This window comes from Cucumis sativus, chromosome 5 (assembly GCF_000004075.3).
Source record: "Cucumis sativus cultivar 9930 chromosome 5, Cucumber_9930_V3, whole genome shotgun sequence".
Taxonomy (NCBI): domain Eukaryota; kingdom Viridiplantae; phylum Streptophyta; class Magnoliopsida; order Cucurbitales; family Cucurbitaceae; genus Cucumis; species Cucumis sativus.
Genome location: NC_026659.2, coordinates 2,557,264 through 2,583,027, shown reverse-complemented (window position 1 = coordinate 2,583,027; position 25,764 = coordinate 2,557,264). Strand labels below are relative to the sequence as shown.

Sequence of the window (25,764 nt, the reverse complement as noted above, 5' to 3'; positions counted from 1 at the left end):
GTGATAGTTTTGCTATATTTGCAATTTTTTTTAAAATTTTGGTGTATCCTTAATTATTATTGCTAAAATATTTATCCCTACAGATTAAATTAAATATTCGACTTTAAAGGTGAAGATTAGGTGGAGCTAAATTCAAATTGGATTGACTAGAGAAAAAATTGTTTTTGCAAAAAAGATATTTTTATTTAACTCTTCCATTAAAAATTTGTTAAAAAAAAAGTTAATTTTGAGAGAGGCAATACATGTTTATTTTTAAAATTTTGCACTTGAAAAATTAAACAAAACACATTGTGATTCAATAGATGAATGACTTATGTTTGAACTTGTTCTTTTAAAAGATAGGTATAGTTTTTATGATTGTTATAATTTGTTATACCATAAAGATAATTATGAGAACAATAACACTTATCATAAATAGAGGCATGAATTCAACTTATTTAAAGTAAAGAGAAAAAAAAAAAAAAGATATTTAATCATGTACGTGAATTAGTACATACTTGTGTGATGAAACATAAATTAAAATTGATTCGGAAACTTTACTATTCCAACGGCCATACATTAAAATAAAATAAAGTGAAAAATGTATAATTTGAGGCAAAACTTTTATGATATGGTTTTAAAAGATATTGGGAAACATTGGAGCCAAAAAATTATAATTATGCTTCCTCATTTTTGTGCACCCATTTGACAGCTTTTCCCCTTTTGGATATGGCTCAATTATTTCAACTTATGGTACCCTTTTTCCTATTTACACACATCAAAATGTAGACAAGTGGTTGAAAGTTTGATACAATGTTTTTTCTTTTTTCTTTTTTTAATTCCAATCTCTCATCTCAAGTTTAAGGAAATAATTAATTAAATATCAAACTTATATAAGTGTTATAATTATAATTCTAATTATTGCCATTTTTTTATATATAGCTTTTGTACTTTTTTTTTCCTTCTTGTTATTATAATATATTTGGCTGAATAGTAGTTTTCAATCCATGACTAAATTGGCACTGCATGACATTTCTATAGGTTTTGTATGATCGCTTACTTAATACAGGCATGATTTGACACATTTGAAAACTTTATTGTATAATCTTTTAATTATATATTTGAACTAAGTTTTCTTGTTTTTTTGTTTTTTTTTTTTATATATATATCTTACCAAATTGTTCAACTTTTTTTAAATTTTTTCCTAAGCTATTTAAATTCATTGTTTTAGTATAATATAATTAATTAAGAGTAAAAATATAAACTATTTAGTCGAAGTTATTTTGTATTGGCGTATTGAAATGAGAATGGAAGGTGTGTAGAGATAAATAGATGAATATTGGAATAGGTATGTGATGAGGTAAAGATTTAGTAGGGTGGTGGTGTGGGTGGGTATAAATAATGAGTTGGCATATGAAAGGTTTGATGTTTACATGTGATGGGTGATGAACAATCATCCACCAAACAAAACTTTACACCCATCTCTCCACGCTCTATATTCTAATGCCAACCCATCATTTCCCCTCCTCTTCTCTCTCTCCATACATTTTTCATCTTCTTTTATATTTTCAACTCTACAATCAAAAGTTAACTTCAAGATATTGTTTATTCTATAAGTATGTGTATATATACTCACATTATTGGTAGTTGCCTTAGGTAAGACCCAAACCTAAGTGAACAAGCATGGTATGGGAGAACGCGTGTAAAAAATAAAAAAGTCCTTTCAATTTTAAATCAATCAGTAGAACATACCAAATTATATCAATAGAAAATAACCTGACATGATATTTGATACAATTTTACTTATTTATATGACCCTTTTATCTTATACATCTTTTATGTCATATAAATGAATAAAATTGTATCAAATGACAAAATATTTAGAAAAAAGTAATGAATGACATCTATTTTTTTGCATATTGCGAATATGACAAAGAATTAGTGATATAAGAAAGTTATCTAGGGTTATCAACTTTTAATTTTGCTATTTTTGTAATTTAGAAAATGTAGTGATATCAAATCTATAATTAAAAAAATTGCTATTTTTGCAAACGCCTCTATTAATAACCTAATTCAATCGTTCCAAAATGGAGAAGCAATCTCAAGCGACATGGGAGTAAGAAGATGATACAAAGTTTGGATGCAAGTTTCCTACACCACTAAATTAAGGCTACAAGAGTTAACATGTGCATAATATAATGCTCTTTTACAACTTTATATTGAAAATGAGTATGGTTAGTTATTGGTTATTTCAACTCAAAATATATAACTAAAATTATTTAAACAATCAATTTTTAGATATTTGTTAGGGAGGTAATAGAACAAGTTAAAAATAGATCGTGTAATTTTTAAAGTCCATATTTTTAGAGGTGGTTTGTGCAATTTTTCGGGTTTGTAATTATCCCATAAAAATATTCAATTCAATGAAAAACACTTTTATCAAAATGGAAAAAGAAATAGAAAACGTATTACCTTTTTTTTCTTTCTTTTCTCTTTAAAAATGTGGGGACTTAAATTATAAATTTCCCCTTTAAATTTTTGAAATTAAGTTCCCAAAAAAGAGTTTAAACGTTGAATAGCTCTATGTCTAATGGTTTGTTAAATTATAGATTGGTGGAAACAAAAGTTACATAAAGGGGTGAAATTTGAAAAAGGTAAATTAAAGGTACAAATTGTCTAAAATGGGCCTATAGAATTTGTACAATAGATATTGATGTTTCACTCTGAATGACAGCCTGCCCTCACCTCACCTTCACCTTCACCTTCACCTTCACCTTCACCACCCTTAATAGTTAATCCTCTTTCTTTGTATTATCATTTAATAATTTTTAAATATCAATATCAATCTCAATAATTTTAATTTTATTTAATTCAATTATTTCAATTTCTTACAAATTTTAATCAATAAAATTATGCCCACCATCTCCTAATAATGTAATGCCCTAAATGTACCCATTATTTTGCTTCCCCCCTTTTCTTGTTTTTTACGGCAAAGAAAAAGAAACTTTGTCTATCTCCTCACTTTCTAATTAATCTGCTTCCATTCCTTTCCTACATCTTTCACTTTAGCTTCTTTTCATTCTTTTAAAATGTACCTTTCAAACTATTCTTTTTTTTCTATTTGGTTTAGAGTGTCGAACGAAACGACTTATCATCTCGCTCGAATGATGATTGAGTTTGATAATTTTATACATAATTTTTTGTTGTGATGCTATTGCTTGTGTCCACTCTCTCCGGAAAAAAATGGTGGCTTTGATTTTTCTGCACCTAATAAGTTTTCTTCAAGTTGTTGCTATTTTAGAAAAAGTCAAAAAAATTTGATTTCCCATTGCCTTTAATTTAATTTTTTTAATTGATTAAAAGCTTGAATTTGACTACATGTATTTATATATTAATATGAACATGATCGCATTTGACAAAATAGGTATTAGATGTTGAAATATGATGGAGAAAATGCCAAAATAATTGTCATTTTAATGTACATGGGATAAGAAAAAGGTTTTGAAAATTGAGAAACCAAAATAAATAAGCATGTCCATTATTATTTTAAACGATGCTCTTTGACAAATATTTTGACTTTACATTATCTTTTCAATTGTGTTTAAATTTGAGCAATAATATTCTATTATAATCTTAAACTTCTATAAGTGATATGGTCAATCATTAGTAAACTTTTAAAATTAAATCTAAATTTTATCGTTTCTCCAAATTATACCTTGAGTCTGTTTGATATATTTACAATTGTTCCTTTACCACCAAAGAATAGGATCTCTTGCCAAGTTGATGCAAAAATATATTTTTATAATTTAACTTTCATGTATGCATCTATTTGTCTCTAAATTATAAAAGTTGTTTAATCCTTAGACTTCCAATATCAATTTTTGTGGATTTTTTTTTTTAATGGAGATAACTGATCGTTTGAATGTCCAAAATTTGAGAGGTCTAAAGTAACAAATGTCTTACCTATTCAAATATTCATAATTATTTTACACATATTTGGATAACTATATGTTATTTTTTTGGAATTATACTCGAAAATGTTTTTAATTTATATAATGTTAAAAAAACAACCTCACTACTATTCTTTGACTTGTAATTAATTAATTAGATTTAAGAAGGAAAAAGCGGACATGTTGTTTATGAGTATCTTAAAATCTTGAGAACGTGTAAAAAACTCTTGAAATGCGTTTGTAAAAGCATCCTAAGAAGTTTGTTTATCTTTAACATTATTCCAAAATATGTTGATTATATGAGAACATTGGATCTTATAAATTTATTGGGCTCTCAACTTATTGAAGGGTCTTAAATTTTTGTTGAATTGATGAAAATTGGACTTTGAGGAGGAGTATGTTATAGATCAGTTATTTATGACATTTATCAAACATACAAAAAATCGAGTAATAAGAAAATTCAAAATTCAAAAACCTCTTAAATACCAAATTCAAAAGTTTGGATACTCGTAGCAATGAAAAAGATGAAAGTAGTGTAATGCAAAGGCTAACATAGATGAAATTGAACCTAAAAAAATAGGTCAAAAGCTAATAAAACAATCAGATTTAATAACTCCATTTAAAATATACATATTCTAAAATTAAATTTTGATTAAATTAAGCAAACAAGGAGGGGGAATAAAGTGAATGGGTGTGTCAAAATTTTGAAATTTAATCATTAATAACTCTCTAATCTTAATTATTAATGTTCATTAATACGTATGAGCCAAAAGAAAAAAAAGAAAAAAGAAAGAGAAAGGGGCCCACAGAAACAAAGGGGTTAAACATTTATGGTGGGGGCCCAGTATTGTTGACGTCAAAATGGTTAACGGCTGGCAATCACGTGCCGCTTTCAGACAGATTTTTTATAAAAACGTTAATTCCCAAATTTTATATTATATTACCCTTCTTCCCGTTTCCCGTTTCCCGTTTCCCCCCTTTTTCTTCTTCTTTGTATTTATTATTTTCTTTCCCTTTCAATGTATTTATTTATATCAGACTCTTCTCTCTATGTCCATTCCCCATTCCCCATTCTTTTTCATTTTTTACATTTAATGTATTTTATATAATAGTTTACCAATTACAATTCAATATTATGTTTTGGAGCTGCTAACCTTTTCTTGTAAAAATAACACTACACACCTTACCTCAATTAATCTTATCAATCAGGTTTAAGAATATCATACTCTCCCCTTAAATCAACTCATAAATTACACTAACTTATACTCATTTTAGCCTTTCTTTTTTCTTTAATGAAATTGTCAATTCTTTTCACTTTGGTGCCTTAATAAAAGTTATTTGTGTATAATTTTAAGATTATGAATTTGTTAAAAACAAAACCAAACCAAATCAATAAAATAATTATTAAAAAATGATAGAGTACAAAATAGAGATTTGAAAGTTAAAAAAACAAAAATAAAAGCATCTAAAGTTAATAAGAACAAAAATGGAAAGAAGTATTGCATGAATCCCCCATACCTTGATTGGTTCTTAATAAATACATAATTTTCGTACATAATAAATTAAAATACTCTATCCATTTTTCTTCTACAATTACAAAATTGTTAGTAACCCAATTAAATTTTGTATTAAAGAAATAAAAAAGAAAGGTGTAGGTTAGATAATAAAAAAGAGACAGTTGCGTAGATGATAAAAAAGAGTAAAATATAAAAATAATTAGAGAGTAATGGAGTTTGTCTCTCTTACTATCTCTTTCTCTATCCTCTCCGTTGGCTTGAACGTGAATTAAGGGGTGACCGGTAACCGACAGAACCATGTCCATCTTAGTCAGAAAAAAAAAAAAAAACCAATAGCCAACGCAATTGCTCTGTCTTTCACGCACTCCTCTTCTTAGCTACATTACACTACGCCCCACCAGCTCAAACACACCACTGCAAAACTCTGCATCCCTTCCATTATCAAAAGCAGTGAAATATAGCCGTTTTTTATCCCTTTCTTCTCTCTCTCTCTCTCTCTCTCTCTCTCTCTCTCGCTCTTCACTTTCTTCCATTTCTCAACGCATTTCTCCACTGATAATGTAAAACAGAGGTTTTTCCAGTGAAGTTTTTCAGCTCTTAATTCGCGTTTCCTTCATTCACACAAGATTCGTTTTAGAATGATGGCTTCTTTTGGTTACTTATCTCTCTTCCTCCTTCCATTTTGCCTGTTTCTTACCTTCTCATCCGCCGCAGATCCGTTCGCTTTCTTTGATTTTGAAGTCTCCTACATCACTGCTTCTCCTCTGGGTGTCCCTCAACAGGTATGTTTTGTTGGATCTTGTTTTCCTCTTCTGTTTTTCCTTTTTTCCACTTCTGGGGGATCTCTTTAGTTGCATGCTTAGATGGGTTTGTGTGTTTTTCTTTTTTTTAGTTCTGGATCTTCTTGTTATGTTGCTATGTTTTTGAGAAACAGAGTACATTGTTGGAATTGAGCTAAGAGGAGCTGAAGGAAGACTATATCTAAGTAGTTGTTGTGATTTCTGACTTGGGTTCTGCAGGTTATTGCTATTAATGGGGAGTTTCCTGGTCCTACTGTCAATGTGACTACTAATAACAATGTTGTTATCAATGTCCGGAACAAGTTGGATGAGAGCATGCTCATGCATTGGTATTGTTTGATTTAAAATTCAATTTTTTTTTTTTTTGGAATTTATGTTGATTTGTGAGAATGGAAGGACTGATTTGATGAGTAATAGGTCTGGAGTTCAACAACGGCGAAGTTCGTGGCAAGATGGAGTTCCAGGAACAAATTGTCCAATTCCTCCCAAGTGGAACTGGACTTACCAGTTTCAAGTTAAGGATCAGATAGGGAGCTTCTTTTACTTTCCATCACTCCATTTCCAGAGAGCGTCGGGTGGATTTGGTGGCATTATTATTAACAATAGGGATGTAATCCCCATTCCTTTTTCAACCCCAGATGGAGACATTACAATTTTGATGGGCGATTGGTACACACGGAATCACACGGTTAGTGTTTGCTGAAGGAACAAAATGTCTGGTCTAGCTAATTGCAATGTTGTAAATGTATGTAATGGTTCTTGGCTTGATATTAATACTTTATGGATTGGTATGTAGGCTCTGAGAAAATCCCTTGATGACGGGAAGGATCTTGGAATGCCACATGGTGTTCTTATTAATGGCAAAGGCCCCTACAGATATAATGACACGCTAGTCCCTGATGGTATTGACCATGAAACAATTGAAGTTCATCCAGGTAACATCAATACCTCAACAAAATTGGTGAAGAGAAAGATTGTCTTCTTACTCTGTCTTTGGTTTAAAATGTGCTTTCTTTTTACCAAAATTGCATTAACGTGTTCTGATATCATTCTCTCACTTGAATTGCCTCAGGAATTCTATCTCAGTATTAGATGCTTGATGTCACAACTTTAATTTGTGTATTTGCTAAAACTACAACATTATATAATTGAGCACAATTGGATTGCTTTTCTGATTGTGGACAGTGCGCAATCTACTACTAAGCAATGAGCATCATCTAGGTTCTAGCCTGAGAGGAGAATCCCTAAGCCTATTTTGTTTGGGTCCATCTGCATGGGTGATAAACCCGATTGGCAGACTCAAAGAGCAGGGTTTTCATACCTAGTGGGACACTCTAATGTTCAAACATGGCATTATTTTTCTAGTTTTCTCCTATGGAAAATCCTCTTTGAACACATTTAATAAGGGGCTTTGAACACATTTAATAAGGGGCTCTGAACACAAGACTACTAACTCTCGTTCCAACTAATGTGGGGTAGATAAGCCAACTCTCCCTAAACCCATGTTCTTGGTTCTCTTTCTACTCTCTTCTCCCTAAAGCAAGCCTACTAACTTTCTACTAGGCTCACCCTCATGTTCTTGGGAGTCTGAATCTCTTATTATTGGACTTCTAAAAATGCTAGTTATATTGTCAATTATGTGCGTGTCAGCTAACCAATCCTTCCTCCTAACTTCTCCTTCATTTGACCAACCTGATTGTGGGAGTATAAGACTAGTTGGAAGGCATATAATTATTTTTTTGAATTGGATGCTGTGGATACTGTACGAATCAATGCAACACAATATATTCTTGATTTCACGTTTGGGCACTAAGATGGTTGCCTAGTTATCCAATATTTAAGAATCTTTATGTGTCTAAAATCTTCACACAGTTATGATAAAAGCATTTCGACTTCTTTCGTACTCCTCAATGTTGTTAGCAAGTCCTTGGTTGTTGTGGTGGAGGCGTCTAAAGATTGATGGGTTTTCTGCTTCTGTTGAACAGGAAAAACATATCGGATTCGTGTACACAATGTTGGAATATCTACTAGTCTGAATTTCAGGATCCAAAACCACAATCTTCTTTTAGCTGAAACAGAGGGGTCATATACAGTGCAACAGAATTATACTAGCTTAGACATACATGTAGGACAGTCGTATTCTTTTTTGGTCACCATGGATCAGAATGCGAGCACTGATTATTACATTGTAGCTAGTGCTCGGTTTGTCAACGAATCACTTTGGAAAAGAGTTACAGGAGTTGCTATCTTGCATTACTCTAATTCCAAAGGAAAGGCAGCTGGCCCTCTTCCAGAAGCACCAAAGGATGAGTTTGACAAAACTTTCTCAATGAACCAGGCAAGATCAATCAGGTATGTCCACAATCACAAGTACCAAGAAAGTTAGGAAGATTCTATTCTTTTAGTGGAGTGTTACAAGGATTTGACTTTTGTGGTTAATAAAAATTGCACGATATGCAGTCACAAAAGCAAACTTGTAAGTTTTGAGAATTTGGCATTCTTAATATTTTGTGCTATCTAAGAAATTTGCTAATAAATTCTGCAGATGGAATGTATCCGCTAGTGGTGCTCGTCCCAATCCACAAGGATCATTCAGATATGGTTCAATCAATGTAACTGATGTTTATGTCTTGAAAAATAAGCCTCCTGTATCGATCAATGGTAAAATGCGAACAACGTTAAGTGGAATCTCATTTGTTAATCCGTCTACACCAATCAGATTGGCTGACCAATTCAAGTTAAAGGGTGTTTATAAGCTCGACTTCCCCACTAGGCCGCTTACAGGACCACCAAAGGCAGAGACATCAGTGATTAATGGAACATATAGAGGGTTTATGGAGGTTATACTGCAGAATAATGACACCAAGATGCAGAGCTATCACATGAATGGATATGCCTTCTTTGTCGTGGGGTATGTTTTATCATTTATGTTCACGAGCACTAGTAATGAGACACAATTACATTTGTATTCACTCAATGATTGAATGGTTGTAGGATGGACTATGGCGAGTGGAGCGAGAATAGCAGAGGTACATACAATAAATGGGATGGAATCGCTCGCTCGACAATTCAGGTACGTTTTGATGGGGTAATCTGCTACCTCTGTGCCTGCCCAGATGTGATTTATAGCTTTTCTTTTACTAGTATAATCAATTCCTAGTAATCTTTTTAACCTTATGTTGACATGTAAAATTGAAATTCAATAATTTGAGAAGCTTGTTGGGTGATGTATGATTATATGTTTTATGCTTGCTGAAATCTGACTTGTTCATCTCCTGGTCTAGGTTTATCCTGGAGCATGGACTGCCATCTTGGTATCTCTTGATAACGTGGGAATATGGAACATCAGAACAGAGAATCTCGACTCGTGGTATCTTGGGCAAGAGACATATGTTCGGGTTGTCAATCCTGAAGCTACTAACAAAACAGAACTGCCTATGCCAGACAATGCTCTCTTTTGTGGCCAGCTTGGTAAATTACAAAAGTATGGAACAAATACCCTTTTCAACTATATTTCTATTCATCTTTTGGAAACTGAAAAATTGTATTGATTATATGAACTCTAATTTTCTTGTTTTTCTTCTATCACTCAGGCCTCAAGATATCTCTTCTGCAACTTCAATCACTGGCGATAGATTGAAGATGTTATTCACTCTGCTGATGATCATCTCCACTGTAATCTGTGCTTTGCAGTAAGCACCGTTGCTCTATGGCTGCTCGTGTTATGTAAGTTGTCAAAAATGTCGGGCGTCTCAGTAAGGTTTGTGGTTGAGTGTGTAGGTGGTCTGTGTAAGTCTTGTGGATACCCAATTTTTCATGATTTTTGCATAGCATTTTTTTTCCAACATGCTGCAAGCTGTAGAAGATGTATCTTTGGTTTTCATAGTTCATTAGATTTGGATTAATCATTCTTTTAATTCTCGAGTCATGATACACCAACTGTCCCATTAACGATTCATCGATGTTCAATTCAACTGCTTTCTCACGTGTTGTTTATCATCGTATTTCTTTTCAGTTCTCTTTGCTTTTTGCTTAGGACAGTTTTTATTCATTTCTTTTCGCAAAAACATATACTGAACTTTTACACAGCTCATTTCTATTGCAAAATTGTTCCGACTTCAATTGATAGAGTGCAAGCACATTTGAGCTCAAATTAATTAATAAACCAAGAATAATAATATAATTGATACACATAAAGAGGGCATTATCAAATTTGTAGTAATCATAGAAGATAAGGTCAAAACTAAGAAGGTACAATTTCTGATAATCAATTCTGGTGTGTAATATTATGCCTAAAATCTGAGTGATAGTTGCAAATTTGGTAATTAAATTTAAAATAATTAAATATATAGTAACATTTAAACAAATTTGCAAATATAGCTAAATTTGTCAAATTCTATCAATGATATAAGTCTATCACCGATAGACCATGTTGCAAATATTGGTCTATTAGAAGTCTATCAACGATACGAGTCTATTCGTGATAGTTTTGTTATATTTGCAATTTTTTTAAATAATTATTATTCTTAAAATGGTTATCAATTACAATTAACCTCGTAAATAATGAAATTAGATCGGGCCATATCATAGATCCAATCCACATCGTTTGTCATATCTACCCCATGAAACAATTTAGTCCACTTAAATTCATACATGTCATAAATCAGCCCAATCAAAATTAACTATGACTTCTTTTCTTTTCTTTTTGAGAAAAAATAACTATGACTTTTAAAAGTTAAATCTACAATCAAATTAAAATAATTAATACTTATATTTTAAATCCTGAAATTCTTTTGTTTAAGTACAAAAATGGTTCAACATATTTTTTAAAAAAGAACTATTAAAGAATGAATAGGGCATCATAAAATTAATTAGAAATATAAAAGGGTATTATGGTAGTCATTTCCCATTGTTGTTTGGGTTAATTTAAGTATATAGAACAAAATTGAAAAATATTTACCATTAAAATAAGAAAAAGCTTATGAAGTATAAATTGTAGATTTTCCCTTCAAGAATTTCTTTATCTACTCTGCCCATTTATTTCTTTTTCGTCTATCATCTTACATGTTCGACATCAAATTTTTTTTGACCTTATCTTCTATGATTACTACAAATTATGGACTTGAATATATAATCAATTCTGGTGTGTAGTATTATGTCTAATCAACAAATTATGGACTTGAATATCTCAACTAGTGTGACATTTTAACACATATATAACACATTTCATCTGCCTCAAAGACACAAAAGCAAATGCTGATAGAGAAATGTTGTGATAAAGTGTCACATGTTGTGGGATAAATTAATATATATATAATTAATTTGGAAATAGATTTATACAAAATAGTGAATAATGGGGAATTGAGAAGAATGATAATATAGAGTAGAGAAAAGATGGGGGGAAAGGGGATTATGGAATGAAAAATGATGTGAAAGACAAAGGCATTGATGGGAGAGGGAATGGAGAAATGGTCAAAATAGAGAGAAAGGAAACATACACTCAACTTCTTTCCCTTTGTCTTCTCCCAAAAGTAAATCCATATGTTTTCTTTTCTTTTCTTTTCTTTTCTATTTCCTTTTGGGGTGGGCCATTCTATCCCATTGCCTCACCATGTGATTCAACCCAACAACTTCCTCATTTACTATCAATTCCAAATTTCACAATCCCATCATTACTTAATCATAAACTTTGTAACTATATATATATATATATATATATACACACACATATATATTTACTTGTCAAACTCAACTCTTTATATGGTAATATTGGTCACCTTTTAAAATGGTAGGTTCAAATTTCCATTTTCAGATTTCAATTACAACATACTCAAAACAAATATATTCTTATTCCTAATAATGTCTAAACTTCTCACCTTATTTTTAGTGTATTTATAGAAACACACAAGTAATCTTAGGCTATTTTTTTTCATGATATTAAATTACTAGTTTACTTTTTTTGCTCTTAAATTTCCATCTATTTGATTTTTAAACCCTTTAAAAGTTAGTTTAATATGTCACTAAATCCAAAATGTTTAACAAATAATTGCATTTTCAATTTAATTTATGTTTATTATATATATACATATATTTTGCAATTTTTTTAAAAAGTAATTATAGTATCTAAATATGTATTAATTTGACCTTTTATATCAAATGGAATTCAAAATTAAAGTTTTTATCTTGTAGATTTATGATTTTTAAAAAAACACTAAATGGGTGGAAGATGAAAGAGATGAAAGGTTTCATACAAATATAAAATTTAAAGATATACATTGTACTCAATAGACAGAGAAGTGATCAAAGTTATAATTTAACTGTATATGTTATTATCATTAACATAACTTAACTTTTATGTAAAGGAAAGAGAAAAGAAGACAAAACTCATTATTATTGATAAAAATGACATGTGAGAGAGTTTATGTTATATGTATAGAGATGGTAATTAAAAGAGTTAAAAGGTTAAAGGGAGGAGAAGAAATGGTGGTACCAACTGATCCCCTCACTGCCTTTTAGAGTCAATTCCTTCAAGTACTTGTAAATTGTAACTCAAAGGAGAAAGCCAAAGGCAAAAGAGTAAATCCACTAGTCATCACTCATCAGTTAAAACTTCAAGAAAGAAAAGAAAAGAAAAGAAAAGAAAAGAAAAGAAAAAAGACACAAAGAAACAAAAGAAAAAAAAATTAAAAGAAAAGCAACACAAAACAATTTGATTATTTGAAAATGTTTTAAGTAAACTTTATTGATTCTCTACCAACAAAAACATCCAATGACACCTCATGAGAGACAAACATAGAGAGATTGAAAAGAAGCTGAAAGATCCTCATATCCAAAACCTACAGCATCCTAAATAGCTCCCCTATTCACACCCTTTTCTTTTCTTTTCTTTTTCAATTTATAATAACTTTTCCTCCCCTTCCTACCATACATGCATACATACATATATGTTGTTTCTTTAAATAGGGTTGGATGGAAGTGCATGATAGACCTTTAGAGTTGGTTCATATATAAGACTGAAATGAGCGACTATGTCAACACTGGTATAAAAATTTGCGATTTGGGTGAACTTAAAATGTAAAGTTAATTAACAAAGGTGATCTATAGCCAAATTGAACATCGATATCAATACATTATATGAAGATATATGAAGGGATATTAGACAAAAGTGACAACGTTCCATCTTCAAAACTAGTTGGTAGTGAGAGATAAAGTTGTTCATATACTGTGGGATCTTTATTATATGCTCCTCAAACTGATGTCTTTTTGGATTTACCATTTTTTCATCAAATCTATATATTTTTTTTCTATTGAATACTCATTTTAGTTTTATAACTTGGGATCTAATACACACGTTAGATAAACATAAGTTTTGATCTCATTAAGAAAGAGCTACGGATCGTAATATATCTTATAAAAATTACAAATTCTCTTCCGATATGAAATCTTAAACAAAAGGTCATATAAACGTGGTTTATCCCGGGTTATTTAGTTAGGGTTTAGTATAAGGTGAATGTGTTTGGGGTTGAAGCTTTTTATTTTTTATTTTGAAAGTACGGTGACTGAGAGCTCGAGCCTTGTGCTGTTTGCAGGGAGAGAGAAAAGGAAGGACTTTGGATCAGATTCCTTTGCCTGCCCTAATCTCACCTAACCCAAAATTTCTCCTATTTATCTGATTATCTCTATCTCTTTAGCTCTTCCAATATGCTTTGGATCAAATCCCTCTACTTCACATATACATTAAATATTGTCACTTCTCATCTACACAACCACATCATATTTTAATTTTTATATATATTCTCTTATTCCTCATCTCCCTCTCTACTATTAGATTAGCTAGGTATACATGCTGACTTTTTCTCTTATAATAAATTGACTAAACATGACATCAGTTGGTAAATTCAAAACACACACACACTTGGGCATGGAGATAGGGGACACCATTGGGATAGGGATATAGGAATAGGGATGTTTGACACGCTCTTAGATTTAGGTTTATCCAATAAAGTTTAGGGTTAGAATGTATTTAAGTTTGTGTAATAGGTAAGGGAGTTATGTAAATTAATGAATAGATTGTAATTGATTTTTTCAGTACAATAACAAAAAAAAAAAAAAATGTGGGATATTCGAATCTTTCCCTTGTAATAAAAATATTATGTCAATTATTATTGAGTTAAACTCAAGTAATTGGTTGACAAAGTTTAATTGAAATGCTAGTTGATTTTCACTTAACTTTTGCCATATATAAGATATATGTTGTTAAAATTGATTTTTAACTAAAATGGTATAATTTGTTAATAAATAAATAATAGAAGCCATAAGGAGAAAATAACAAGGTTTAGGCTAAATATAGTACATTAGACCTAAATAATGGACTTGAGAAAAATAGTTAGTTTGTGTTAAAGCCTAAATTCATGTGCTTAACCTTAATCTTTAACTAAGACAAAGGTCAGAGAATGACCCGAACAAAATAGATAATAGGACGTGTTCCTTGAATGTCCCAACCCAAAGCATCACTTAGGACCAAAAATTGGTCTAGGGGGAGATGCTTGATTTTGGCCAAATTATCTACGACCGACCTAGCTAGCCAAACATGAAATTGGTCCCTCTCCTTAGCTGGGTAGGTTTCATATTTATTCTTCACTCCAGAATCCTAACATAACGACGTATCAATTACATCTATAAATACATCAATTGCTAGCTCTATAAATATATACATTACAATGACTTCATATAACTTTAACCATTAATTCTACTTTAAGACTCTACAGCTTTCTCTCCTTTTCACTCAATGACTTAAGCATCAAAATATGTGTAGCAAACACTATACCGATATGTAGGTTTTGTATATCCTTCACTACTAAAAAAAATCACTATTTATGTCACCATATATTTCTCCTATTCAGATTTTGATATCATCATATGTTTTGACTAGTTCAATTTTTTGGATTGATAAAAAATTGTGTATTTATGATTATGTGACTTTAGAGTTACACATATTTATACACAAATTAAGTATACTACACTTTACAATTCATCTAAAACATAACTTATAACAGAAAAAGAAGAAGAAGAAGAGCATTATGGTATGCCTTTTTTCTTTTTATTAATATAATTATCATACAATAAGAAAAATGAATATTGTTTTGATTCTTAAATTCTATACTCATAATCGGATCAATAGAGCCATTTTAATTTTCTTTCCGAATTAATAAATGTGAAAATTAGTCTACATTTTTTAATGTTTATTTTTCATGAAAAATTTGGATGTATTAAAATTGAATAGGCACACCTGTTTAGGTAACAACATATTTGGTTTGATTTTTTTTTTTTAAAAAAATGAATTCTACATAAGAATATTTTAAAATTTACATTTCCTTTTCCATTATTTTGGGCATGGTAGGAAAACATTGAAGTTATTAGATTTCGTGGGAATCTCAAAGGCATACAATACAATAATTATGGGTATCTAGATTCCTAAATTTATGAATATCTTAAAAAGATATTCTACAACAACAAACATGAGTATATATATATTATTGAATAAAAGGATATAGTTCAATATGAAAAATAATAAGTTAATTCATGGCAACTTGAAAGTTTAGAAAAAAGGTGATAATAAACTAATAGTAACAACAATAATATAATGCATTTCCACTTTCCAAACCCTAATGCCTAGATTGGATGCACAAATCTCAAGATGTTCTAACTTTAAAAGCAACCAACAATAGCAAAAGCAAAGGACAGCGAAACAATGAAAAAAATATCAAAAAGAGAAAGAAAAAAAACATCACTCAACAATCATAGATACAAAGTTTAAAGTATGGATGTTGTTTAACAATTTATATCGTATTAGTGATATTCGTATTTGATGTTTGAATGTACAAATCTTTGTTTACATTTTAGTTCAAATCGATATTGAATCCACAAAAATATATAAATATTTATGAAGAATGTGTGTGTGTATGTATATATATATATATATATATATATATTATTTAATAGTTTTATTTCCCTTTTACCTATGTTCATTTAAATGAAATGTGATTGCGGCCGTCAAATTAATACCTCTTTTCCCCCATCCCCTCTTTCAATCTTGACTTGTAAAAAGACACATAACATTCATGCAAAGTCATATATTCACAACCCACCAAAAATAAATAAATTTGAAAGAACCTTTTTTTTCCTTTCCTTCAAATGGGTTTTTTCTTTTTGCACTTATAATTCAAATTTTGAATTGGGCACTCAATGGTCTGCAAAAAGGCAAGCCGAATTTCTTACTGTTTTTTTTTAAAGAAAAAACATTCAACAACAAATGCCCACAAACAAAGCAAAGCAACAGCAAAGGACTCCCCTTCTTCACGCCTTAAAATTTTCAGATAGAGAAAGATAAAGAGTTGTATAATTTAGAAAAATAAAAAGAAAAGAAATCATTCTTTAATTATTTTTAAATTTTATAGGGAAAAGGGCTCTGCCATAGCTGCTGCTAATTTCCAGAGGCCACAAACCCAAAGACTTTACCGAGTGTCGATGGTGATGGTTTCTGAATTCCCCAAAACAGAAAAAATCAAAAAAGAGAAGAAAAGGGTTTTGAGATATGAAAATTTTAAAAACTTATGGAACGGAAAGGAACCATCTTTTTCATAAGAATGCCCTAATCAAATATGTGTTTGTATATATTATATTAATGTAAATATTAAAAGAGGAAGAGAGAAATGGGAAAATAGTAAAAGAGAAAGTAACTAAATTAGTTAACATAAACACAAAGGAAAAGGGTAATTGTAGGAAAGGACAAAGGTGGTATTTAAAAAGAGAACCTCTGCATTCTGATTTGGTTTTTACTGACTTAAATACGTATCTGTCTATGTGTAAGAAAGAAAAGAGAATGAGTAGTCAAATCATCTCTATAAATCTATAAATCTATTTTATATTTTAATTATATATTTAATTCTCATTTTTCATAGTAATATATATTTTATTTATTGTGTGTTCTTGGTGGGGAAGAAGAACAAACGACAAAGGATCATAAAAGCCTCAAACTTTCTTAATCGAAAACAATGTATATTAATTATATATTATTATTTGTTGAAAGATTCATCATCACCATGATGACATAAATATAATGAATACAATTTTTTTTCTTTTTCTTTTTCTTTTTCATGGATGTGTTGTGTCATGTCTGCGATGTCTTTTCATCATGTTTTGTAGTAACCATATACTAATAATAAATCAAATCAATTTATTTTTTAAAAAAGAAATAACCCGAGTTCTACATTTAGAAATTGAACCAATTCCATGGAATTTATGTCTGTACAATGCTATATATATTTATATAAAAAAGGTGTACTATGACAAATATCATATGAAACGGTGGAAGAAATTAGTTTTTTCTTATTATATTTTAAACTAAACTTGTGCTTTCCTCATGTCCTAGAAAGCACAAACACACGTCTAGATGCGAAGTACAAATATGATCAAATACGTTAATATATCAATTTCTAAAAAAATTAAGATACTAATACGTTAAAAATAAAATCTAAGTTGATATAGGTTAAATTTAATATAAAATCATTAAAATATAATTTATTAGATTTACGAAAAATCATAAAATGTGTCAAACTAATCGCAATGATACAAATACTATATAAAAAAAACATCATCAAAGTCGTGGAATAATAATTAATAGAGGGCAGTAGAAAAAACACAAATTAATTAGAGGAGCGGAATAAAATTAAAGAAAAAATGTGTGAATAACTTCCTCATAGAATTATTGAATATATTCAAAATGGTTACATTTTACAAAAGTTTGTAGGATTTCAATGTGATGATGATAATTAAATGATTCTAAGATTTGTTTGTTTTTTAAAGATTATCCTTCTAGTTTTGGGCACGAGAATAATGAACATGTTAAATAGGTTGTTCAATTTTTAGTTGAGAAATATTACATAAGTCTTTTTATATTTTTTTCTTTAAATAAAAATCAACATAAAAATAGATACTTACGTTAGCATAAAAAGAGATACACCAAATTGAATATCAAATACATATTTGGAAGTATCAATATAGATTCTTTGCCTCACATAAAGTATCCGTGCTTCATAAGTCACACTTAACCGGAAGAAATATATTTTTCTAATATTATATATATATATATATATATATATATATATATTACATGTCTCCACCACTCATTTCCCAAAAAGAAAAGAAATTTGAACGAGACTACTTCCAATAACCGTTGAACAATAGAGAGATTTTCTTCTTAAAAAAATATAATTCTTCTCATTATATATATAAACATTCTAAAATTTAACCATCTAAAAAAACTAGAAATAAATAAATAAATTAGTAGACAAACGAGAATACTTCAACTACATTTATACATACGTACTCAATGCCCAACTTTCTGGTCCAAAAATCTACCAGCAACCTAATAAATTTTTTGTAATTTTATATTTGATAAGTCGTATTCAACTTAAAAATGATAAATTTGTATGAGAAGAGATATACACAAAATGGGTCCTTTGGATGAGGAAAGAGAGAGAGAAGAATGATGATAACGCTATAATTGAGTTATGATGAGGGAAGTGATGAGAAGTGAAGTTTATGAAAGAATTGAAAGAGAGCTATAACTATCCCTAACTCCTGAGAAAAAAAGAGTAAGGTGTGACCATATATCTAAAACTCCAACCAAACAATTGGGTATGACCCTTAATTGTCCAAGAGATATTACAGCATAGATATAATATTAATTGTATTATTATTATTTAAAAATGGTTGAAATTAATTAATAAATGTAAAAAAGGGTTCGGAAATTGAGGAAAGTAAAAAAAAAAAAAAAAAGTGGGTTGTGGATTTAAGACCACACAAAACCACAAGACAACACTCTCTTTAACTTATGAAAACAACAGGTGAGTGTGTGAAAGCTATCTCACTCCCATGCACACGTCCCTTTCTAATTTCATTTTTTTTTCTCGATATTATAATCCCATTTTTAAATTTTTTTTATCATACATACATACATATATACATACATACATACATAAAGTCATATACTCACTCACTCTCTTATATCTAGCAGATCCAATAGATGATCCAATATTATTCAAAAACTCATTATCAAAGAGAAAAAGAAAAGGCAGATCCAAGGAAGGTGGTTAATCTGTCAATCCCATCAATCAGTCACTACCAATCATCAATCAATTTTTTGTAAAAGCAAACATTTCAATTTTACAATAATTCCCTCTTCTTCTTTTTCTTCTTGGATATGTCATCATCTTCTTGCTCATCTTCTTCTCCTACTTCGACTACAACTACTGCTACCACTACGACTACTACGACTACGACTACGTTATTGTCTCAACAACAACAGCTGCTGGACCACCACCTTCCTTCTTCACCTGAGCAGCTATGTTATGTCCATTGCAACATTTGTGACACTGTCCTTGCGGTATGTGTGTGTATATATATATATGTGCTAAAAAATTTATAATAAAGTTTCTTCCTTTCGTTTTATTTTTTCTGTTATAAAGTTCTGATCTTTTGTGTTTATTTTTCTTTTAAACGGGGTTTGGTTAATTTTTTTTTGTTTTTGTGTTTTTCAGGTTAGTGTTCCTTGTTGTAGTTTGTTTAAAACTGTGACAGTGAGATGTGGACATTGCACTAATCTGTTGCCAGTCAACATGCGTGGCCTTCTTTTGCCTTCACCTAATCAATTTCATCAGCTTGGCCATTCTTTCTTTTCTCCTTCTCATAACATTCTCGTAATTAATTTATAATTCTTTTTTCCCTTTCTAATTTCATCTTTTATCTTATAATGTTTGATTATTAATTGTGTGTTATATTTTGACAAAAAGGAAAATATGGCTACACCAAATTCTAATTATCTGATCAACCAATTTGGAGCTACTACTAACAATTTTGGTATGCCATCTCGAGGAGTTACTGATGAGCTCCCTAGGCCACCCGTCGTCAACAGACGTGAGATTCATTTATTGATTTTAATTAAACTCTTATATTCACTAATGACAAAAGGAAAAAAAAAGGCCAATTTTTTTTAAGCATGTTTTTTTCAATATATAAATCTTGGCTAGATCTTGTTCAAGTACTTTTTTGTATTAAAGCTGAGATGAATAAAAGTTTTTAAATAGCTTTAAAAAATATATATATTTTATGAATATTAATGAATAATAATGTAGGGTACGTATGAAGCCTGCAGATAATGTTAATTTTAGGAAAAGAGAGAAATATATATTTTGTTGTGTAGGTGGGATAGGGTAGGAAGCTAGGTTTTCCTTGAGCAGAGCGATGAAAACACACACACACACACATATATATATATAAAAGATAATTGTTAATATTTGATATTATGTTTTTGTATGTAAATGTTATTTGAATAATATAATACATGAAATTAATGATTCAGCTCCTGAGAAGAGACAGAGAGTGCCATCTGCATACAACCGTTTCATCAAGTGAGTAATGATTCATTTCTCTTTTATTATTATGATTATTATTTTTCAATTTCATATTTAGAAAGAGAGAGAGAAATTATATTAATCAATGGATGATGAAAATTAAAAAATTTATTTTGGATATGCAGGGATGAGATCCAACGCATTAAGTCTGTGAATCCCGATATATCCCATAGAGAAGCCTTCAGTGCCGCTGCTAAGAATGTAAAGCAACTCTTAACCCTAAACCAAATCTTAAAGAAAATTTCAAATAATCACTCTTCCCTAATCCATTTGGGATAAACTGTGATATTGTTCATATGGTTTAGGGTTTATTCATATTGTTGATCTGTAATTAACTTAAATTAAATAAATGGTAATGGCAGTGGGCCCACTTTCCACACATTCACTTTGGTCTCATGCCCGACCAGACTGTGAAGAAGACAAATATCCGCCAGCAGGTAAACAAAACACATATTTATATATATATATATACATTGTTTGCTTATTATTTATTCTAATTCTCCTTGTTTTTTGGAGGGAGAGAATGAATAGTAATAGTAATAGTAATACTGTAATAGTGTGTGTGTGTGTAATATATATATATGTGTGTAGAATAGAAAAATATATTATAATTGTTTGAACAGTAAAAAGAGGAAAAATAGTGATCGTTGTCCTTTTAATTAGGTGACTGTTTGTTTTTATATATATATTTTGAATTTGTGTAGGAACAAGGAGATGCTCAGAATGTTCTGATGAAAGACAATGGATTTTATGCCTCAGCCAATGTTGGTGTCTCCCATTTCTAACTCAATTGTTGGTGGGGTTATTACTATTATTATTAATACATATGGGATATCATCATGTGTTGATATATTAATATATATCTTAAATACTCTCTCTAGCTACTAGTTCTAATTTAATTAAGTTTAGCTACCTTGTAATTTCCTTTTAATTTAAGGTTTATGTTAATTGTGAACTAGCTTAATTACTATGTATTTGGTTCACTAATATGACTGCTTAGATCAATGCATCTTTGTGTTGTGATGCTACTCAACTATTTTTCCTTTTTTTCTTCTCTTTGTGAATAATGTTTTTTTTTATCATATATATATGAGGATTTATTTAGTTGTGGAGGATGTGAATTTGCTTGTTTGGAGTTGACTAGCTATAATTACTTGTCCATGTGTTTTCAATGTATTGGAAATGAGGATTATTGTACTTTTTTAAGATGTATATTTGTGTGGTTAGATGGGTGTTGTGTAGGTGAATATTGAGGGAAAATGTATTTGATGATCTAATCAAATGAATATTGTTCTATATTTTGATAATTTTTTCTTGGGATTCTATTATTTCATTATAGGTTAAATTATACTCCAAACAAATTTTTTTTTATAGATTTTGGGATAAGGTATTATATTTGGACCTTACTTACCTTTTTCTTTTAGGGGTCCAATAAAACTATTTGTAAGTATGTTATTTAGCACATTCTTTGCGAAACAAATTAGTTAGGCAAGATGCTTCGGTTGATGTCTTGTTTGATACTTGTGTTGTAGGGTGTTTGATTAGATCTAGCTCTCGGTAATAATTTTGTATTAATATGTATTCATCAACTTGCCAGTTGGCCCAAACTCCAAGGTGTTGACAATTTTCTTTTTTGATGTGTTCTCTTATTGCCTTTTAATTTTGATATCTCACCGGTTTTGAATTTTATAACTTTGAAATAACCAATCTCTTACTTTTTCTATCACGTCTCTTCTCTTGTAATTCAAAATAAACATTATTCTACTGGAATCCTTGTGTATAACAAGTCCTACTCGTTATAAAAACAATGTTTTAACTACTTACAAATTGGAGATATAGATTCAAATTATTTAAATTTGTAATTATTTTTACTTTTTGTTTTTGTTTTGAACTTTGTGCTTGGTTCCTTAATTTCCAATTTTCACGAATAGTTACAAATATAAAAATTTGACAAAAAGTATTAACGAATTTAGTACAATATAAAAGAATTTATCAATATAGAAAAATTTAAATTCATCCCTCCGAGTTCATATGACATAGACAATATTACTAATGAAATTAACTATATTTGTATGACAATATCATCAACACAATTGAATGTTACGAAAACTCTCACGATTTCTAAGTTTTAGATAGGTAAGTACCTCCAAGTAAATCTCCTTGCGAAAAGCAGTTTTCTTTCCATCCATTTCATTTATGTCTTCAATAAAAAACTTAGCCACCATTGAATAATCTTTACAATGATTCACCTGTGAAATTATTTGACTTTCTAGTTACATTTATAAATTATTATTGTTGTTAATATAGGTTTTAATACATTAATTTGATTTTGAATATAGTCTTAGATTTAGAAAATGAGTGATCATAGACATAATTTTTTAAAAAATTTGAAAAGTAAAAAGGCCTAAGTAAAAAATTTCAAAATAAAATAGATTTAATGAAAATAAAACTATCTATCTATATATGTACATATACACTAGAAACAAATTTAACAATTGAATTTTAATTTAAACGTCTCATATTTTGTTACTGTATTTATAAATTATAAATCTCGACCAATGGTAGGATATTTTCTACTTTAAATAAATATTCATTTTGTTTTTGGTACAAGATCTTGTAATGATAGAAATAATTATTCTGATTTATGTACTTATTATTACTTTTCTTCCTAGTCTTAAATCACAAATATTTGTAGAACTCAGTAAGGATTATGAAACGTAAACTTCTAACAGAATCATACGTATTAAAATCGTAAAGGAAAGAATAGTATGTGGACAAACTAGATGGTGAATTTGGTTGGTGATTTGGGACAAGAATTTAGATCAGAATGATGTTGAATTGAATTTAGTAGATTTTATTAATTTCAACACACATAACGATGTAGAGAGTTCTCACTTTTTTGATTGATCGGTGCTGACATAATAGTTGTTGTATTTAAAACCTGCCCACTGTACTTTTCTTTACTTTACAACATATCTCCCACGTACCACTATTCAATTATATACATTTTTATTATATATCTTTCTATCCTTTCAATTTTTATATCATTGTATATTGTACCTCATTTTTAATAAGGAATGTGATGATAAACTAAATATATTATTGCCTTCATGAATAGAATTGAATGCCATCTTGGGGGACTGAATCTTTGGACAATATAGATATACGTGTGAAAAAGTACTTCACACATGTTTAATATTTGAGGATATGAAAAGGTAATGGGGAGTTACATACCAATGAATTGGGTCTTGCAAGTCAATGAGTTTAGATAGTAATTTGGGTGAGCCTAGAATGTTACTACCTTTTTTTCAATCAGTAAAAGGTCTTATTTCTCAATATTGGATGATTCACTTTGCCTTGGATAGGTAGCAAAAATTCAAACGAGACTATTTCATTGACACATGGAGGGCTAGGTAGACGTTCATACAATCTATTTGCTAATGACTTCTGATTAAGTGAACTTCAGCTCTCTCTAGCTATACCAAACACTTTAATTAACTTCTCAAGCTTACATTCTTTTTTCTCAATGAATAACCATGTCATCAAATTATTGCAACATGAGATTAAAAGAAAAAAGAATGTATATTTAATCTTATACCTAAAGACGTGAGCATAGGTGTAAACAAGGAAAGTCTCAATGGTTTGAAAAAGATGGACAGTTAAAAGGAAATACATAACAATCTAAGATTGAAGAAATCCCTTTGGATTTCTAATAATGGGGGCATAGCTTTTAGAATGGGCCATCTGAGAGATTTCTGATGAAGCACTGATACCCACTCAAACCCACTAAATTTCAAGAAGAGTGAAAGAAAATATGCATCCCAAAGTACTTCCAACATAAGAGGCTTCCTTTCTCCAAGACAAGAAAGTTAGGATCTTTTTAAGCAAACAAATGGATAAGGAAATTGAGGAATAAACCCAATAAAAAAAATATAAAAGAAAACCAATAGAGAACACAATACTAACTAATTCTTTAAAAAATTTACATTTTTTATAAAATAAATAAACTACCATTATCAATTAGTTTTGAGATGACTAATTGAGATGAGTTTTATAGTGTCTATTATAATATCAAAACCTATAAAATCTATTGTGATCCAATCGAGAATAATGAATCCAAAAGAGATACGGATAAGATATTATTATGTAATACTCATGAAGGCTTCAACATTCATCCTCTTTGACATCAATCTTTTTATGGCAGATAAGCGTGACTTGTAAAAGCCAAAAGCAATAATTGACAAAAAGAAAAAAAAAAAAAAAAAAAAAAAGGTATTTGGCGGAAAAAAAGAAAAAAAGAGCTTCAGAAACCACAATGTCTGTGTGTCTGGGGCATTGGCTGATGAAAAAGGTAACAATTCTGATGCTTGTCCCTCCACATATATTCAATCTCTATAAACATTAAAATGATAATAATAATAAATAAATAAAAAGATAGGGATTTTTGAAAGGTAGAACAAAATGAAATCTTCAACTTCAACTACGACATGCTAGCATGCATGCTTCCAGCAGTTCCACAATTCAGCTTTCGGTTAAAGCACTTTTTATTACTTATCAAAAGAAGAGACAGTGACTTAATGCATAGTAAAATTCTCAATAACCATTTACCAACAGGTAAAAGAAAAAAAAAAAAAAAAAGGCAAAAAAGAGCTTTGATTATTTGAGAAGATATTGTTGTGGCTGGGTCTGAAAGGAAGAAGCTTTTACCCACTTTTTGTGTGTGTTGGGTCACTTTCTCAAGGTTGAAGAAGACATTATTACAAGTTTTAATTAAGCTTTCAGTGATGGTCGGAAAGTAGTAGTCCCATCTCAAAATTAGGGTTTTGGTGGGTAGTCTTTTTTTGGGAAGGAAAGGTAATGGGAACAAACAAAGGGTTAAATGTCTGCTTTCTCTTTTATCATATTTCAAAATTGTTACCATAAGATGGAATTCTACAGTTTTGAATCTACCTTTATATTTCTACAAGTTTTTCTTTTTCTTTTTACTACAAAAAACAAACAATATTACCATTTTTGTCAAATTAAGAAATGAGATCCATGAGGT

At 29.8% G+C, this 25,764-nt stretch overlaps 2 protein-coding genes across 2 annotated transcripts; both read left to right on the top strand.

The window, feature by feature from the left end:
- The first annotated feature begins 5,835 nt into the window (after positions 1–5,835).
- LOC101214991 (monocopper oxidase-like protein SKU5) lies at positions 5,836–10,245 on the top strand. Its single transcript, XM_004147539.3, has 9 exons — positions 5,836–6,228; positions 6,466–6,575; positions 6,664–6,934; positions 7,043–7,181; positions 8,232–8,598; positions 8,792–9,157; positions 9,241–9,319; positions 9,531–9,730; positions 9,840–10,245. The coding sequence occupies exons 1-9, from the start codon at positions 6,085–6,087 to the stop codon at positions 9,940–9,942; spliced, it is 1,779 nt and encodes a 592-aa protein (XP_004147587.1). The 5' UTR covers positions 5,836–6,084; the 3' UTR covers positions 9,943–10,245.
- Positions 10,246–19,327: 9,082 nt separating this feature from the next.
- Positions 19,328–21,758, top strand: LOC101214748 (axial regulator YABBY 5). Its single transcript, XM_004147538.3, has 7 exons — positions 19,328–19,693; positions 19,848–20,006; positions 20,100–20,223; positions 20,669–20,717; positions 20,846–20,921; positions 21,083–21,157; positions 21,425–21,758. The coding sequence occupies exons 1-7, from the start codon at positions 19,511–19,513 to the stop codon at positions 21,503–21,505; spliced, it is 747 nt and encodes a 248-aa protein (XP_004147586.1). The 5' UTR covers positions 19,328–19,510; the 3' UTR covers positions 21,506–21,758.
- Positions 21,759–25,764: the final 4,006 nt, after the last annotated feature.

Excerpts from the sequence above, each read along its gene's own strand:
- LOC101214748 (XM_004147538.3), top strand. The coding sequence starts at position 19,511 with ATGTCATCATCTTCTTGCTCATCTTCTTCTCCTACTTCGACTACAACT. Across the intron at positions 19,694-19,847 it reads TTTGTGACACTGTCCTTGCG|GTTAGTGTTCCTTGTTGTAG; the intron begins GTATGTGTGTGT and ends TGTGTTTTTCAG. Across the intron at positions 20,007-20,099 it reads CTCCTTCTCATAACATTCTC|GAAAATATGGCTACACCAAA; the intron begins GTAATTAATTTA and ends TTTGACAAAAAG.
- LOC101214991 (XM_004147539.3), top strand. The coding sequence starts at position 6,085 with ATGATGGCTTCTTTTGGTTACTTATCTCTCTTCCTCCTTCCATTTTGC. Across the intron at positions 9,158-9,240 it reads TATGCCTTCTTTGTCGTGGG|GATGGACTATGGCGAGTGGA; the intron begins GTATGTTTTATC and ends GAATGGTTGTAG. Across the intron at positions 9,731-9,839 it reads CAGCTTGGTAAATTACAAAA|GCCTCAAGATATCTCTTCTG; the intron begins GTATGGAACAAA and ends TCTATCACTCAG.